Source organism: Cnephaeus nilssonii (genome assembly GCF_951640355.1).
Source record: "Cnephaeus nilssonii genome assembly, chromosome: 4".
NCBI lineage: Eukaryota > Metazoa > Chordata > Mammalia > Chiroptera > Vespertilionidae > Cnephaeus > Cnephaeus nilssonii.
Window position 1 is genome coordinate 84,630,666 of NC_137075.1, and position 18,066 is coordinate 84,648,731.

At 43.0% G+C, this 18,066-nt stretch overlaps 1 protein-coding gene across 8 annotated transcripts in view; it reads left to right on the forward strand.

The window, feature by feature from the left end:
- Positions 1–4,515: 4,515 nt before the first annotated feature.
- The window catches only part of PCNX1 (pecanex 1), a 159,650-nt gene continuing 146,099 nt past the window's right edge, over positions 4,516–18,066 (forward strand). For 4 of the 8 annotated variants that reach the window (XM_079768032.1, XM_079768034.1, XM_079768033.1 and 1 more), the window contains exon 1: positions 4,517–5,108. In XM_079768032.1, the coding sequence (XP_079624158.1) occupies positions 4,956–5,108 (153 nt within the window). In that variant the 5' untranslated portion in view covers positions 4,517–4,955. Of the gene's footprint in view, positions 5,109–18,066 lie in introns of all 8 variants that reach the window. The other 4 variants (XM_079768036.1, XM_079768037.1, XM_079768039.1 and 1 more) reach the window with 3 other exon arrangements.

An 18,066-nucleotide genomic window follows, 5' to 3' on the forward strand; every position in this document is an offset into this window, starting at 1 on the left:
AACCCCACACACAGAGCCCTAGCTGGTTTGGCTCAGTGGATGGAGTGTCAGTCTGCGGACTGAAGGGTCCCGGGTTCGATTCCAGTCAAGGTGCGCATGCCAGGGTTGTGGGCTCATTCCCCAGTGGGGGGCGTGCAGGAGGCAGCTGATCGATGATTCTCTCTCATCACTGATGTTTCTATTTTTCTCTCCCTCTCCGTTCTTCTCTGAAATCAATAAAAATATTTATAAAAAAAGGAAAACACACACAGAGTAGATTGAGTTGAGATTTCCAAGAAGGATGAGCTGCTTTTGTTTTCCTTATTTAGCTCCGTATCCAGATATTGGTATTTTGTAGTTATGTTACGTAAGATTTGGAAAGTCCCCCTCCCCGCTTTGACATTAATTTTCCTGATGTGGTATAAAGTGGCATATAGCAAATGACTAAAAGGAGAGTCAGGGGAGAGTTTTAGGGCCTTTCCCTTCTCTTCCAAATATCTTCACATTTATTCCATATTATTTTCATACCTTGAATTGACCTTCTAAGCTGGTGAAATGCTTTAGAATGTTGAAGAGTTACCAAATGAGAGCTAAAATAGATTAAAATCTTTAATTAAAAAGCCATTGCTTTCTGTATTGCTTTATTTTTTCAACTTGCATTGACTGTCAATTAATGGGACCAGCTTTCTGCTAGGCATTGTCTGCCAGGCTAAATTGCCTGGCCCTCAAGAAATGTAGTTTAGTTGGGGGACACAAAGGGGTACACATTGAAGTACTAAATAAATGGACCATATGAATGCTCCAGGCTATTTTAAAAAACAGATAAACGGGTATGCTGATAGTCGCCAGTAAAAAGGGGTTCATGGTGAGGAGCAGAGTGAGCTAAGCTAGAGAAAACAGTGATTTAGGTTGTGGGGACTGTGAATGCCTGGCTCAGGAGTATGCTTTTAGTACCGTTGGCAACAAAGAAGACTTGAAACCTTCTGGGAAGTGAAGGGGCACGGGAAAAGTGGCTTAGATAGATTAATTTGTTGGTGGAATGTAGCATGGTTTTGCAGAGAGCTTGGAGGCAACAGGAGGCTATTTGCTTTGAGTTGATAAGGGCATCCAGGAGGATGGTTGCTCTGGCAACGTAAAGGAAGGATTGAACAGGAAAAGGACGTTAGGAAACCAGACAATGGGCGAGGATATATGAGGTTTCACTGAGAGCAATAAATAAGAAGGACTGGTCTGAGATGGGGTGAGGGAGACATGGCAACCTGCTGCGTTTAGGCTTTGGCAGGACGCGTGGTCTGTGATGTCTAAAGTAGTTCATTTCTGCCACAGGAAATGTAGAAATGTAGTTTAGTTGGGGGACACAAAGGGGTACACATTGAAGTACTAAATAAAGGGAACATATGAATGCTCCAGGCTATTTTAAAAAAATAGATAAACGGGTATGCTGACCAGAGCTGCAGCTTGTACACCTCTGCTCCAAGGTGGGCTTGCGTGGGAGTTATTAAATGGTTTTGCACACTCAACTTGGTCCCTTTTAGGTAGGAGAGAGAGCATCTGCTGTCAGAGCATTCCCAGTCCTCAAGGGGCTTATAAGCTAGTCAGGGAGTATAATTTTAATAGAATTAGCTGAAAGATGAACAAAGGTCAGGCGGTGGTTTGGTAGTATGTCATGGCTGCTAACTTTGACATGCTAAGTGTAACATTATTAATGCCTTTTATGCATGGCTAAGAGGGCTAACACTTAGCAAATTAGATTCCTTAATTTTTGTCCTGTTCTTATAATTTATGGGTACGATAGAGTATGTTACTTTGGGCAACACATTTAATCCCTCTGTGCCTTGGCTTCCTGTTTATAAGATAGGAAGCTTGTCGTGGCAGCATTCATAAACATTTAGAAAGCCACAGATAAAAAGCACTGTAGGATTCTCTCTCCTCCTACTCCCACCCCCAACTACTGAGTCAGTCTTTCCAAAAGGTCATCCATTTCATTGAATTCTTTCAATTGCTAACTCCCTAAGCCAGTTAATTAGCATTTTTCTAAAATGCTTTCCCCCGTCCAGAGCTGAAAGATGTAGTCTCTCACTGCCTTTTTGACCTTCTGTGCCTGCCCATCTTGCTGACCCCTTTTTATTCAGTGGCTGCTGCCATGTGACTCCCATCTCGAGGTTCTTGGATCAGTTCCAGCCATACCGGAGGGAATTAGAGTCCTATATTAACACTCTGGAACCTCAACCAACTTGAGGCAACAATGATCAGCGAGAAATTCAGTCTCAGTTCTTTGTATTAAGCTCCTGCTTTGTTTCTAAGTCTCACTCTGTCTACCAGGTCTGGCCTTTGGATACTTGTTTTATCACCCAAGTCCTTGCCTGCCCCGCCCCACCCTCCCATTTGCCCAATACATCATCTCAAGGACCTGAATTCTATTTGTTTTCATCGATTCCTCATAGGGAGAGAAATCCTGACCTGAGATCCAGCACCGAGACTGGAGCCTTGCTATAAGCAACACATTTTCTTAATGCCTGCCATGATTTCCCAATTTTTGTCTGCTCCTGGGTTTCCCAAGGTTGTGTTCCAGCTGCCCATTGGCTTACAACACTCTTCTCTGTTGAATCAGCCTGATGTTGGCTGCCTTCCTGGCTGCTGCCCGTTCTATACCCTTCAGACACTGTCTTCCGCCTGCAAGCGCATCCCACCAGCGGGGTCTGCCTCCAATCCCGTGGATGTATCTACTTCTCCCAGGCCACCTCACTCCTGTTACAGTTAATCCTCCCATATTAAGCTACAGCAGATATTTACTGGCGTGGAAACTGATGTGGCATTGGAATTTTATCCTTGTTTACATCTTCCTTTGTGTTGGAAAGCTTGGGATCAGTTCCAAAATCTGCTCAGCGAGCTTTCCTGTCTCCTTTGGAAGAAACAAATGAACACTTGACAATACCTGGTGTCCGCCACCAAGCCTCAAGGCAACTGTTTTTTTATTGTAAACTTGTATTATTTTATCTTAATTTTGCTTTCAGACACACTAATATGTATGTAAAAGTATATTTTGGCCAGTGTTAGTTCACCTCTCTCAATTTCAAGTCTCAATTGGGACTTGATGGCTTTGTGGTTCTAAGGAAACAAGTCAAGGCTTGGGGATGGAGTTCTACAGAGGTAGTTTCAACCTTTAAGGTACATTAGAATCTTCCGGAGGGCTTGTTAAAATAAATCACAGGGTCCCAAGACCAGAGTTCTCTGGAGTAGTGCCTGAGAATTTGCATTTCTAACAAGTTCTCAGATGATGTTGACACAGCTGGCTCTGGGACTACACTTTGAGAACTGGCCACAGGTAACCAGAAGCTGCTGGGGGTTATGCATCAGTTCAAACTCTTATCGGAATGGATAAGGTTTGAGAAATAGACTTCCAAAGGGCTGAGAAATAGACTTCCAAAGTTCAGTCCATGCTGTTAGGATGACTGAACTTTGTCAGAGGTCTTCTCAGCAACGTATTACTTAGAGAATGTGTTGAATATTAGTTTCTTTGAGCTTCGGCTTCCTCATCCATAAAATTAGGGCAGCCTCTATGCTGTCCTCACTCGAGTGTTGTGAAGGTCAAATAAAATGGGTGTGAAATGTTTGAACTGTAAAGTGGAATGGCACTGGGAGGTATTGCAATTGTCTTCCAACGCGCTTCTTAAAATATCACCAGCTTCTTTTGGCTCTCTCGCTTTTCTCATTAATTATAGCAACTTTAATCCAGGAGTATAAAATAGTACTTTTATTGCTATCATAAACTCAAACTTCAAACTCTAAAACAATTCCATTCAGTGAGATCAGACATGCCCTATAAACATTACACAGAGCTAAGAATGATCCCATCTTTATAGCTATAAAAAGAGAAGTACAAGACCCTAATTGTGACTTGGGGCGCAATCACAGTTAATGTTTCCTCCCTGTTTAGATTGGCCCATTAATAAAAATGGTTGCAAGTTACAGCACGTTAAAAAACAAAATCACGGCGCACCCTGATAAATCTGTCCACCCCATACTTTGACATCTCTTGTAACTTCTATGAATTTATTTGTCTTTGGGAGTGGTAAGTCCTCCCAATACTGGATGTGGCTGTTTTTCTCACCCTTAGGGCTTTCAGCTCTCTCCAAGGGCCGATGCAGTTCTTGCTCAGATCGGGTGCGTCTGTGATTTTTTCAAGTGCCACCCGCTGTACCTGATTCCTTCAGGCCTTCAATGAGTATCTCAGATATTAGCCTCAGGGTTCCTAGGGCTTTCAGAAATATCACAAAACGGCAGCCAGGTTGCTGACAAGATTCTGAAGACAAGGTTTCTGGAGAGTGCAAGATCAGGTTCAGGCGCTGATCCATGAACTGGCCAGGGTCCCCTCCCGGGAGAGCAATGGGGTCTCCGGGAGCCCTGCACCTGGTTCCCGCGGCCCGCCCCCGCCCCCGCCCCGCCCCCGCCCGCCGGGCCGCGTGCGCGCGCTGCTCCCGGGCGCCGGCAGGAGGCGCCCGCGGCTCCCAGGCGCAGCGCGCGCCCGCGCGGAGCCGGCAGGAGGGCGGAGGGCGAGGAGAGGAGGAGCTGGAGGGGGGCGCGGCTTGCTGCCCGTCCCTCCCGGCCTCCCGACCTCCCTCTCCGTCCGGCCCAGGCCAGGCGGGCGGCGGGGGTCGCGGCGGCGGCGGCGGCGGCGGCGCAGGCGGCGAGCGCCCGGCTCCGGGTGTTAGGAGACAAGATGGCGGCGGCGCCCTGGAGGCCGGTCCCCTCCTCTTCTCCGCGCTCCTCCGCCCCGCCGCTCGCCGCCTCCTCCCCGGTCTCCTCCTCCTCGGTCGCTGCCTCCTCCTCCTCCTGCCGCAGCCCTAGCGAGGGCCGAGGCGCCGGCCCGCTCTCCCGGCGCTCCGGAGGCGGGTAGACGGCGTGCGGGCTCCGGCGGCCGCGCCGCGCTGGGGCCGGGGCGGCGGCGGCGGCGGCGGCGGCGGCGGCGGGCGGGGATGGGGTCGCAGACGCTGCAGATCCTCCGGCAGGGGGTGTGGGCCGCGCTCAGCGGGGGCTGGTACTACGACCCCCACCAGGCCACCTTCGTGAACGCGCTGCACCTCTACCTGTGGCTCTTTCTGCTCGGCCTGCCCTTCACCCTCTACATGGTGAGTGTGGGGGCGGGGAGGCCGGGCGCCGGGGTGCCGAGCCCCGCGGGCAGTCGCGCCTCCCTGGCCCCGGGCCGTGGTTGCGCTCTCTCCCCACCGCCCTGCCCGGGGTGTGCACCCCACCCTCCGCCCGCCCCTGGGAGCCGCGGCCCCGCTCGCTGTCACGCTCCCCTCCCCCCCGTCTTTAGGGTTTCCCCTACTTCTGGGGTGACAGCAGAAACGAAACGGCGGCAGCCCCCACCGCCGCCCCCGTGCGCCCGGCCGGCGTCCTGGGAACGGGCAGCCTCCCAGCCTTTCCGCCCCGCTAGGCAGAGCCCTGCCCCGAGTGCGGGGTGCGAGGCGCCGAGCGCTCTGCTCCCGGGGGGCGCCGCATTCCGCCTGGGCACGCGCGCTGATTGGCGCTGCGTTTCTGGGCGCCCCGGGCACTCCCTCCGCCCGGGGCGGTGCTCGCTCCTCCGCGTCTCCGAGCCGCGTGCGGAGCCCCCGGAGCGGGGCGGGCTGGGCGCCGCTCGGTGCGGAAAGGATTTGCGGGCCGGCCGGGCTCTTACTCGCTAACCGGTGGTGGTTGAAAACCTGATTGTTCACCTTCCTGCCTCTAAAAATCATTGTTTTGGTGTTTGTTTTTATTTTTATTTTTATTTTTTTGCTCACCACTGGTTCTTTTCAGTTCAGCCTCGTGGCCCCCTGATTGGGGTGTCTCCAGGCCAGCTTTGGGGGGGAGGGAGCGGGGGGAGATGCGGGGAATCTGGCTGGCATTTCAGCGGATTTGTTTGGGTTGGTTCAAGGCCTTTTACTGATTGGCACCGTTTGGAAAGCACTGCCTGTTGCTGAATTCAGTACCATCAGCTTCTCCGAATGATCAAGTTTTTAAAGCTATATTTTCACAGAAAGTTGTAAGCGCATTTTTTTTTTAACACTTTAGATTAGGGTGGGGCTTTGGGGGAAAATAATGCGGAAGAGGGATGATACTTAAGCTTGGATTAAATATATATATTTTTTAATAACGGGAAGGGAGGAAAGGATGGTAACTTTATTTTAGGAAAATTGCTTTGACTATATTTCTGCTAACTTGGTGCTTCTTCATGGAGCTAAATTAAGGATGTTGGATTAGAAAATTGGGGAATAGGACTCTGGGAACTGCTAAAGGTGAGGACACTCGATTTATCCCTAAGTGAGGCTCATTTTTACTAATTGGCCGGGAAAATGCTTGCTTGGGGGAAAAAAGTGCTAAATTTCACTTTCTCAAACAGATTTTAATTTTTCACTGAAATTGTTTTGAAGGGGCTTATTGCTTGAGGGGAAAAATTACCATTTGAAAAATGCTGATGACGGATGGCTTATTTTTTTAGGGGACTTGTACAGTCTTGCCCAATTCTGAAAATGTTTCTCGGAGTATTAGAATTTTCAATTAATTCTGGCCTAGGGAGTTCTAGTTGTACTTCTGCTCCTTCCAGGAATATGACATCATTAACGAACAGGTTAATCACTTTGGGTGCGAGAATCCTCGGGCTGGCACAGAGCTTTCTTTCATAGCAGATTTCTGTTATATTCAGGAGGATTGTAAAGTTAAAACAGACTGGTCCTTGAGATGTGAGGATTGGTTGCTGTGTCCCAGTCTGAGATTTCCATGTTAGTCCATGAACTGTGCTAGTGGCTAACATTACGAAAGAAAATTTAGAGTAAATAGAAAGCAATATGTTGAGTTTAATGCTTCATTTGAGGAGTTTATTCAGTTAAATTCATTCACAAATAATATTTGAGTTTCTACTATGTACTAGGCAATTTGCTGGGTTCTTCCTGGGAAAATGAAACTGCTTCTCTGACTTTTTTTGTCTCAGTTAATGGCAGTTCTGCTCTTCTTAAATCTTTTAAAAGTTCTCTTTGATTCTTTTTCTCTCTTCACATCCAGTTCATCAACAAATCTTGTGGATTTTGTCTTCAAAACCTAACTAGAATCCAGCTAATCATCACCATCACTCCCTTGGTTCAAGCCACCATTATGTCTCCTCTGGATTATTGCAGTGTTCTAATCAGGCTCACTGCTTCCATTCTGTATTCTCGGTTCTCTGTGCAGAAGTCCGAGTGATTCTTTAAAACATAGATCAGATCAGGGCACTCTTCTGTCTCAGAGCCTGCCCTCCCATGTGTCTGTCATCCCCCAACCCCCCAAACCCCCAACACACACATTTGCCTTCTTACAATTTTTTCCATACGACTGTGTTCCTGCCTCATGGGCTTTGCGCTTGCTCTTCCCCCTCTGTCTGGATGACTCCTTTCCTCCAGATAATCTATGTGATTTGCTCCACGTATTTCAGCTTTCAGTTGCATGTGAGGCTTTCCCTGATAACCTATGTAAAATACCAACTTCCCAGCTCCTACAATATTTCCTAACCCCCTTATCCTCCTTTATTTGATAGCATTTATCACTAATTGATATACATTTATTTACTTAATGTCTTGCTTCTCTCATTAGAATATAAGCTTCAAGAGGGCAGAGACTGATATGTTAAAAAAATGCGCTTACAACTTTCAGTGAAAATACAACTTAAAAACAAGTCATTTGGAGAAGCTGATTGTACTGAATTCAGCAATAGGCAGGACTTTCCCTTTGCCAATCAAAGGCCTTAAACCAACCCAAACAAATCTGCTGAAAGTTTACTGCTTCAAGACCAATATGAGTGCCAAGCACAGAGTAAGCACTCAAATACTAAATAAATGATTGGAAATCAACAAGACACAGTTTTGCCTTCAAGGAACAATGAACAGTTACAAGCAGGAGAACTGTTGTGACCCAGAACTTACAGTCGGGGTGATCTTAGTCCATGGGCAGTTAGCAAGGAGAATTTGTAAACATTTTAGGAAACATACTAGTACTTCAGTATTGAGGTAGTTTGAAGTATACACTTGAGGGAAAATCCAACACTTCATGTTAAAATCTCATAATAGATGATTATTCTTTGCTCTTCCAATAATAATTACAGATGATGCTAACTATTATGTTTGTTATCCCAAACACTGTGTCCTCATTTTACCGATGAAGATAACTGATTTTTAGCCATCAGTGACTTGTTTTGTGGCCTTAAGCAAATAGTGAGCTGGGAGTTGATATACACATAACTTTTAAAGCCATGTACTGGCAGCCTTTTCTTTCTTTCTTTTTTTTTTAAAGATACAAAGTCTGTGAAGAGTTAGGAAGAACCTTAGGATTTTTTTTTTTTTAAATATCTGTTTTGGTAAATGTAGTAATGGCTTTTCTGATTTTGTTTTTAGTTAAAAAAATTTTTATTGAATAAATTTGACATGATATTGTGTACATTTAAGGTGTATAGCTTATTGCTTTGATACATTTATATATTGTAATATGATTGCTGTTATAGTGATATTTATCACATTACATAATATTATTGTATACATTAATTATATGTGTACTAGTTCTCTGGTTTATTTACTACTGGTTACAAATTTGTACCCTTTTTGAAAAAATGGTTTGACTATTTTAGGTTCCACATATAAGTGATAGTATACAGTACTTTCTATTTCTCTGACTTATTTCACTTAGCATAATAAGGTCTTAGGATTTGTTATACAGGATTCAAACACTTGTAGCTTTTGTGGATACATTAAAGGTAGAATTTATAGTTCAGCAGTTATAATAGTTGTGAAAGCCAAGGAGTCATTTTTTCACCTTTCATTGTCCTTTCTGTTTCTCTTAAGACATTCACCCCATTTATCTTGTCATCAAGATTATTTTTGTACCTGACTTGTCACAGATAGTGAGCTTTATGGATGTGAGCTTCGTGGCATTTTTGTGTTCTGGAAAGCAGACTGGAATTGGTGTTATCTGGATTTGTATGTCTTGGCTCCGTAATTGAATGTGTCCTTTGGACAAGACTTTCCACCTTACTGAACCTAATGTATTCATTTGTGAGATGTTGCATGGGCATTTTTAAAGAAAATATTTATAAAGTAGAAAAATTATTCACCTTCAGAGTGGCCTTCAATAACTGTCATTTGAAGAATGGCTTATTAAAACTGTTTCCTCTATAATGTTCTATGACTGCAGGAGATGAGATAGTTAACTCAAACCATGATCTTAACATTCTGCTCAACATACTGTTTACCTCAACATATACCTCTTCTGTAAAGAGGTGTATATACCTAGGTGATGAACTATAACACTAAATCTCTACATAAGTGGTTCTCAGACTCCATAATTTCCTTAAATCTAGCAGCCTACTCAGCATCTCCTCTTGACTGTCTCGGAGGCATCTCAAAGGTATCATGTCCAAAACCATTCTCGATTTCCCACTCAAGGCACCACCCCAAAACTTGTTTCCTTTCTCTGTCATCTTAGTTTATGGCACCAACTTGTATCTGGTTGCTTATGCCATCCCCCTTGTCTTAGGAGCAAATGTTATCAATTCTACTGTCAGACATAATTTCTGACAAATGCTAAAGGTAAAGACAGACATTTCTACTGTCTTTCCACTTTCTGGTCCACCCTAACGTTTTGTTTGCCTTAGCTTCTATTCTTGTCCTATTACAACTGTTTTTTCCACAAAGTAAATGACATCAATCTGTTTGTGTCATTCCTCCCCACCACCTTTTAATATCATTCACTGACTCTTGCATTTAGAATAAAATCTAGCGTCCTTACCAAGGCCCCCAAAGCCAGTTCTGCCTTTGTCTGCCGTGTGTGCAGTTTTCCCCGCTGTGCTGCAGTCACACTGGTCTCCTTTCTGTTTCCAAAGAGATACTCTTCCCTTTTGCTCTTCGCAGGGCTGGGTTTGCTAGTAAATAAACAGCATCTCCTCAGAGATGCAAGAGGTTGCATCATTCCATCCTGTAAACTTGCGTCCATAGTGCTATCACAAACATATTTACAACTTTGTTTACTCGTTTGCTCTCTAACATTCCCTCTCCCCAATACTTTGTAAGTTTCATGAGGGCAGGGACGTTGTCTGATTTATTCGGCAGGGTATAGCCAGTGTCGACTCCTGTGCTTGGCTTGTATTAGGTTCTGAATAAGTATTTGTTGAATGAATTTTGTATTATATATATGTGAATCTTTAGATTTATCAACTTAACTGATACAGAATAGTTGGGGGTGGAAGGAGTGCTGTGATAGCCTGTATTACCTGGTGGAGTCACATCTTACCGGGGGGTTAGGTTAAATATCAGTGTGCAAGACATAAATAAGATACAGAATTATTTAAAAATCAAATACAGAATGACTCTTGAAAAACCCTTAAGTCAAAGTGCAGCATATATAGCTTTTTGTATCTACCACTTTGTGCAGTTTATACATACATATGCTTACATACACATGATATATATAGTAATACTAGAGGCCCAGTGCATGATTGAATCATGCACGTCAGGGTCCCGATGGACTCACCATCATGTATCCCAGCAGGCCAGGCGGCACCTCCACCTCCTCGCCCCTCAGACTGCGGCCCCGAAACGACACTTCGAGTCCATCGGGACCCTGACGGATGGCCGGGGTGAAAAAGCGCCCCACAGGGGCGGGCCGGTTAACCCGGACTTCACAGGGCAGGAGGTGCAGCGTGTGCGCAGAGCGACGGGGCGTAGGTGGATGCGGTGCTTCTCCATGTCTTCCTCGTCGCTGCTCTCCATCCTCTGCCGGGTTTCCGTGGCTCGCTGACTGAGGCCAGAGCTCGCTCCCCCACTTTTGATGATCCGCGGCCGCTGAGGGGGTCTCCCCTGCTGTTGAGAGGCGCAGGGGGTGGGACCCCCTCAGCGGCCCGGATCTGGCCGTTGAGAGGCACAGGGGGCGGGAGTCCCGCCCCCTGTGCCTCTCAACAGCAGCGTAGCCCCGCTCAGTGGCAGCGGATCCGTGCCTCTCAATGGCCGGATAGGCCACCCTGAGTCCCGCCCCCCAGCCTCCGCCGCCCAATCGTGGGCGTAGCGGAGTGATGGTAATTTACATGGTACGCTATTATTAGATAGGATAGGCAATATAAATTTTTGGAGAGATTGTATTCAGAAACTAAATCACTCATAAAATTTATGAAGGTTTCAACTTTTTCTTCTTGGTTATCTTATTATTATTTTCTGTAGCATATCTTTATCATCTACAGAATGATAAATACTTTATTAGTGAGGATTTCAAGTCTTTTCTTTCCCAAAGATTTAAAAAATATTTTAAAAGCCTGGCTGGCATGGCTCAGTGGTTGAGTGTCTACCTATGAACCAGGAGGTTATGGTTGGATTCCTGGTCTGGGCACATGCCCCAGGTTGCAGGCTTGATCCCCAGTAGGGGGCGTGGAGGAAGCAGCTGATCAGTGATTCTCTCATTGATGTTTCTCTCCCTCTCCTTTCCTCTCTGAAATCAATAAAAATATTCAAAATATTTTAAATACCCATGTAAACAAGATTAAGTTACAATTACTAAAACTGAAATCTTCATATTTTATAAGAAGTTTTAATTAAGGAAAGTTATAAATTAGTAATTAAAAACATGATTATTTAGTATTAGAATATTTTCTGTATCCTTTAGGAAAAGTTTAATGAATAGTAGACCGTTTGTTTTGACCTATGCTTTTTGCTTTTTCTTACCAGTATTCTCAGTATTTAGTATTGAGATGAATGTAATTATTCCCATATGGGTATGGCACAGGTATAGCTCTTATCTCTCTTGTTATGTCACCTATAATAAATTTAAAGATACATTGTCCAACGATGGTTTACAAACGAAGTTTCCAAGAAAGTAGCCATATTTGTTAGCTTGTAGAAAAACTTGTGAATTTACAAAATGTTTTAGTATCTTTTGTTAAAGATGTTTTCTGCTATTTGAGAAATTACTCCAAGTCGTAAAATTATTTGGCTGTTGAAAAACTAGGAAAGTTTATATTTCTTTTTCAGGTTTTGAATACGCAGGTAGTTTGCTTTCGGTAGCTGACTGTACTGAAAGTTAAATAATGTTTTTCCAACATTTTACTATGAGAATTTTCAGACTTACAGAAAAGTTGAAAGAACTGTTCCCACTACCTGGATTCTGCAGTTTTTGTTTATTACATGTCTGTGTCTATTCACCTCTTTATCAAGGCCCTTTCTTTTTCTTTTAAAATATGTTTTTATTGATTTCAGAGAGGAAGGGAGTGGGAGAGATGTGGCTGAGCGTTGGCCTATGAACCAGGAAGTCACAGTTCGATTCCTCTGACCTCCTTGTTCATAGGCCAACGCTCAACCACTGGGCCATACCTGCTGGGCAGCCCTTTCCTTTATTTTAGAGAGAGGTGCGTGTGAAGTTACAGGCACCAGTACAGATCATCCCTAAACATTTCAGTATGCATACCATTAGAGTTCTAAGAGGCATAAATCCAAGGTGAATCATTGGGTAAATTTTTGAGTTCTGATAGGTGAATACACATGTGTAGTGCAAACCTATCATGCTGTAGGACGTTTAGCATCATTCGAGGAAGTTCTTGCTTGTCCTTCCCAGTCAGTCCTCTCCCTCTTGGCCTCAGCCTGATTTTTTCCCCCTATCATTGATTAGTTTACCCTGTTCTAGAACTTCATATAAATAGAATCATGTAGGTATACTTTGTGTAAGTACCTTGTTCCTTTTTATTGCTAAGCAGTATTCCTTTGTGCGAGTATACTACCGTTTATCCATTCTCCTGTAGATGAGGACCACTTTCCAGTTTTTGACTATTTTGTAAAAGGTGTCACCCCAACATGAGGGTAGGTTTATTCAGAACTCAAAGAAATTAGAAACCTAATTGGATGTAAAAAATGTTTTTTCTTCCCAAATAAGACCATGTTTTAATTTAAAATAAATTAATGATAATGGCATACTTTATCCTTTTATTTAAATTTTAGGAGACTGTAATACTGTACTTTTATTTACTCAGTATTCAGATTTTTCTGTTTTGTCAACACAGAACCTTTTTGTTCAAATATATATATGCTAAATCAGAAATTATAGATAAATCTGTTGAACATTTTAGTAATCAAAATGTATTTGGAGCTTACAAATACATATTATGCTTTTTCCTTACAAAAATGGACTCATAAAATTTGTACTATTTGAAGCCTCCTATTTTGCTTGACTGTAGATTGTGAATGTTACCATGTGGGGAAAAAAGCAGTTTGAATAGCTGTGTAGTAGACCATAGTATGGATGTGTTGCAGTGTATTTAATCATTTGGTTATTGGCTCTGTAGGTTGTAGTTTTTAGCTATTTTGAAAACAGGAGTGTGAATATTCTTGTTAGTTAAATCTTTGTACCAGTCTTTTGTATAAATTTCTGGAAGTAAAGCTGGTGGATTATAGGATATGCATATTTTTATTTGATAGTCATTTTTAAAACACTGAGTGAATTTTTATAATGAGAGAGAATATATATTGAAATTGATAATATGAGGTTCCTGAGAAGGCAAAGTAGGCTTGTGGTCCAGGAAGCATAGTTAGCAAGGGATCAATCTCTGGAGGGAGGCGGGGAGGAAGGAAGGAGGTAAGGATGAATGCTGATGGAAGAAGGGATAAGCATTTGGTGGTGAAAGTTGAGGTAGGTCTTTTATGATTTATTTTGAAGTACAGAGTTAGTGTTTTCTGTTGAGAGTGAAGCGGGAGGTGAGGAGGATATTCAGGGTTTGCGGTGGATTCTTATTTTTGGAGAGTGGCAAAGTGACCTACTAGCAAGGTGGTAGGATTGCCGGGCCGTTTTGAGGGTGCCTTTGAGGTTGGAGAACATGAGTTCAGAGTGTTGAAGAGAAATGTTAAGGAGAGAAATTTGGGGTAAAATTTATTTGGAAGTTATCAGCATTATAGAAGATAATCCAAGCTACAGAGTAGATAAGATCTGGGGAGAAAGTATAATTCATTAAAAAGAAAATGGCTCAGCAGAGAAGACCAGAAAGGTAAGAGGAAAAGGAAAGTAACCTGTTCCAGAAGCCAAGGCAAGACAGTATTTTGAAGAAAAGAAAATGGTTGAAAACGCCAAATCGCCTAATTTAAGTTTTCATGAACAATATTAAAAGTACTTGTCTTCCCACCTTTACTCAACACTTCCCAAAACAGGGTGTTAGTGTGTTAAATTTCTTATTCAATGGAATGTTGAATGAAATCATTTCAGTAATAGTTTAAAAATATTTTTTTTATTGATTTTAGAAAGGAAGGGAGAGAGAGAGAGAGAGAAACATCACTGATGAGAGAGAATCACTGACCCGCTGTCTCTTGCACGTCCCCTCCTGGGAATTGAGCCTGCAACCCGGGCATGTGCCCTGACTGGGAATTGAACCGTGACCTCCTGGTTCATAAGTCAGTGCTCAGCCACTGAGCCATGCTCGCCTGGCAGTAATAGTTTGTTTTTGATGATAGGCAGAATTTCTCTTAAAGTACTTGTCTAGGGGAAAGTTAGGGAGAGGGGGGGGGAGATAAGAAATCAAACGAAGGACTTGTATGCATGCATATAAGCATAAACAATGGATGCAAAACTCTGGGGGGTGAGGGCATGTGTGGGTGTGGGGTGGGGGGGGTAATGGTAAGATATGTACACATATAATACCTCAATAAAAAAAAAGTACTTGTCTAATTCAGTCTTTCTTTTTTTTTTAAATTTAATTTTATTGTTTAAGTATTACAAATAGTAGTAAATATGTCTCCTTTATTTCCCCATTGACCTCCCCCCAATTCAGACTTTCTTAGTCCAAATTAAGGGGATGTTATTGCACTAACATATGTCACATAACTTTTATCTGATTTTTCCTATATTCTGTACTCAGATAATTTTCAGAGCAGGCATCTGGTAAACAAGCAGAAATGTTTCTTTGAGAGATTGATTGCTTCTTTCTATTATTTAATCTGAATTAAATCAAGTGGTTTTCCTGTCTCTCTGCACAGCAGGGGAAGGCAGAGAATTGTTTTGTACTGAGGACCCCTAGGAATAGTAATGCTAAAATAGTATAGACAGGTGTGGAAAAGAACAGATTACAACTAACATTCTGTAGATTTTACTACTGTTGACTTCTTTACCATATAGATAAGTTTTACCAAATCCCAGTGAAATAAGTAGTTAATGATTCCTTGGTTCCTCTGCCTGTTCCCCAAGAAATTGGTTAAATACTTTCTTTGGTAGAATTGTAAAAAAGTTCAGACTTTCCTTCTTGTCCTTTATCTTTAGAATCTGAGGGAGTTTGCATCTTTTATAACTTACACTGTTGGCGCTAGTCTCTGTTGCTTTGTGTTATAAGAAAGAAAAGAAAACCTAGGGCAAAGCAAGCCATTTCCTTTTGAGGTTTTAGGGAAAAAAAGTCCTATTCTGTACTGCTGTGTACAAACCACATAGAACCCTGAGTGCCAACTGCCCTAAGAATAGGCAGGAAGATTAGTCACAAATTTGAGAAGCTTGAATCACATATCTGGCTGTTTACTTCTACTATCCCTCCTAACTCCCTGAATGTTGTCCAGACATAAACTAAACAGATTCATCCACCATAGTTAACATCTTTAAAACTTTGTTTTGTAATAATTTTAGATTTACAGAAAAGTTACAAAATTAGTATAGAATTCTTTTGTACCCTTTACCCAGCTTCCTCTAATATTAAAACCATACATAACCATGGTGTATTTATTAAAATTAAGAAATCAACATGGTAGAGTATTATTAACAAACTATAGACTTTATTTGGATTTTCCCACTAATGTTCCTTTTCTGTTTCAGGATCCAATCCAGGATAATAAATTGCACTTAGTATCATTATTTTTAATATGGTTTTCTATTCTTTCCCTTATCATGCTGAGATTCTGTGTTGTTTTTTTAAAGAATTTTACAACTTATAATAATTTATTAAATTGTCATGAGACAATTTAGTAAAAGGTTTTATGTTTGTGATATATTTTAGATGTAGAGAAGAGAGTATTCTTTTAAAAAATATTTTATTGATTTTTACAGAGAAGAAAGGAGAGGGATAGAGAGTTAGAAACTCCTGATCAAGCCTGCAACTGAGGTACATGCCCTTGACCAGAATCGAATCCAGGACCCTTCAGTCCACAGGCCGATGCTCTGTCCACTGAGCCAAACTGGCTAGGGCAAGAAGAGAGTATTCTGAATGATTTTTTTAAAAAAATATATTTTTTATTGAGTTCAGACAGGAATGGAGAGAGAGATAGAAACATCAATGATGAGAATCATTGATCAGCTGTCTCCTGCACCCCCCCTACTGGGGATCAAGCCTGCAACCCAGGCATGTGCCCTGAATGGGAATCGAACCTGGAACCCTTCAGTCCCCAGGCCGACGCTCTTGTCTACGGAACCAAACTGGCTAGAGCTGAATGATTTTAAAATCATGCATTGACCATTAACCTATGTTAGGCTATTTGAAATGGATAAATTTTACATAAGAAGAATTACATTAAATGAAATAATTCTAAAGATGTAAAAGACTTTATACCTCAATCAAGCAGAATGGACATGAGTGTCTTAGCTTCCTGTATAATGCTGCTTTTTCCTAATTTATAAATTGGAGGCAATGAAACAAATAAACAATCGTATTACAAGGTAGAATATGACTAATCCCTTATGTGTCATAAAGTACTCAGGAATTGGAAGAAACATCAGTTACTTCCTAGAAGGATTTTTGCAGAGGATAATTCATACACTCAGACATTACTGTACATTGGGTAATGTGGTGGGCCTTATGGTGGGGGGCCTTCATGGGGTTTATTAGTCCTGGAAGAGCATTTCCCATAATCTTCCCATCAGGCAAAGGAATCTTTGTTCTGGGGAAAAGGTTGTTTATTAAGTGATTATATGTTTTTGGGTATAGTGGTTTGCTCTACTACCAAGTATTTTATTATAATACTAGAGGCCCGGTGCATGAAATTTGTGCACTTGGGGAGGGTCCCCTCAGCCCAGCCTACGCCCTCTTGCAGTCTGGGAGCCTTCAGGGAGCAGGGAGTGGGCCCAAGCTGTCAGTTGGACATCTTTAGCGCTGCTGCGGAGGCGGGAGAGGCTCCTGCCACTGCTGCTGCGCTCGCCAGCCATGAGCCCAGCTTCTAGCTGAGCGGTGCTTCCCCTGTAGGAGTACACTGACCACCAGGAGGCAGCTCCTGCCCCCTGGTGGTCAGTGTGCATCATAGCGACCAGTCGTTCCGCTGTTCGGCCGATTTGCATATTAGCCTTTTATTATATAGGACTAGAGGACTGTTGCATGAATTCGTGCATGGGTTGGGTCCCTCGGCTGGCAATTGGGGCCGATCAGGTGGGCCAGCTGCTGGGGGGAGGGACCGCAGGAGGTTGGGCTCAGCAGCAAGCTAACCAACGGCCAATTCCACGAGGAATCAGGCTCCCTCTGCCCTTCGGTCTGGGTCCGGGGTGCGGGTGAACCAGATTCGGGGCTGTCAGGGCCCCAGCAGCAAAGTCTGGGTCAGTGTGCGTCATTGCTATTGGCCGGTTGTCTGGTTCTGGTTGTTGGGTCGTAATGGTTGCTTAGGCTTTTATATATACTAGGTGTACCGGTTAATAATGTGGATTTTGTAATCAAAACACGATAATTTCAAGAGAAACATCAAAAGTGCTTTATTCAAAGTAATGTCCATCGCTAGCTACACATTTCCCCATCTTTCAGGTAATTTGTGGATACTGTCCCAATAGAACTTTTCTTGTTTTGAGGCAAACCATTCAGAGACCCAATTTTCCACTTCTTCGTACGTTTTGAAGCGCTGCTCAGAAAGTGCATGTACCATTGATCGGAACAAGTGGTAATCTGAAGGAGTAAGGTCTGGTGAACATGGCGGGTGGGCTAATACTTCCCAGGCAAGATCTTTTAACGTGTCTTTAATGGTTTTGAAGTGTGTGATGGTGTGTCATCATGAAGCAAAATTACTTTGCCGTGTCTTCTGGCCCATTCTGGTCGTTTTACGTTCAAAGTGTGGTTCAAATTGGCCTGGACGTTCTTTGTCTTTCACATTGAAATCATCACTTTTAAAGCAT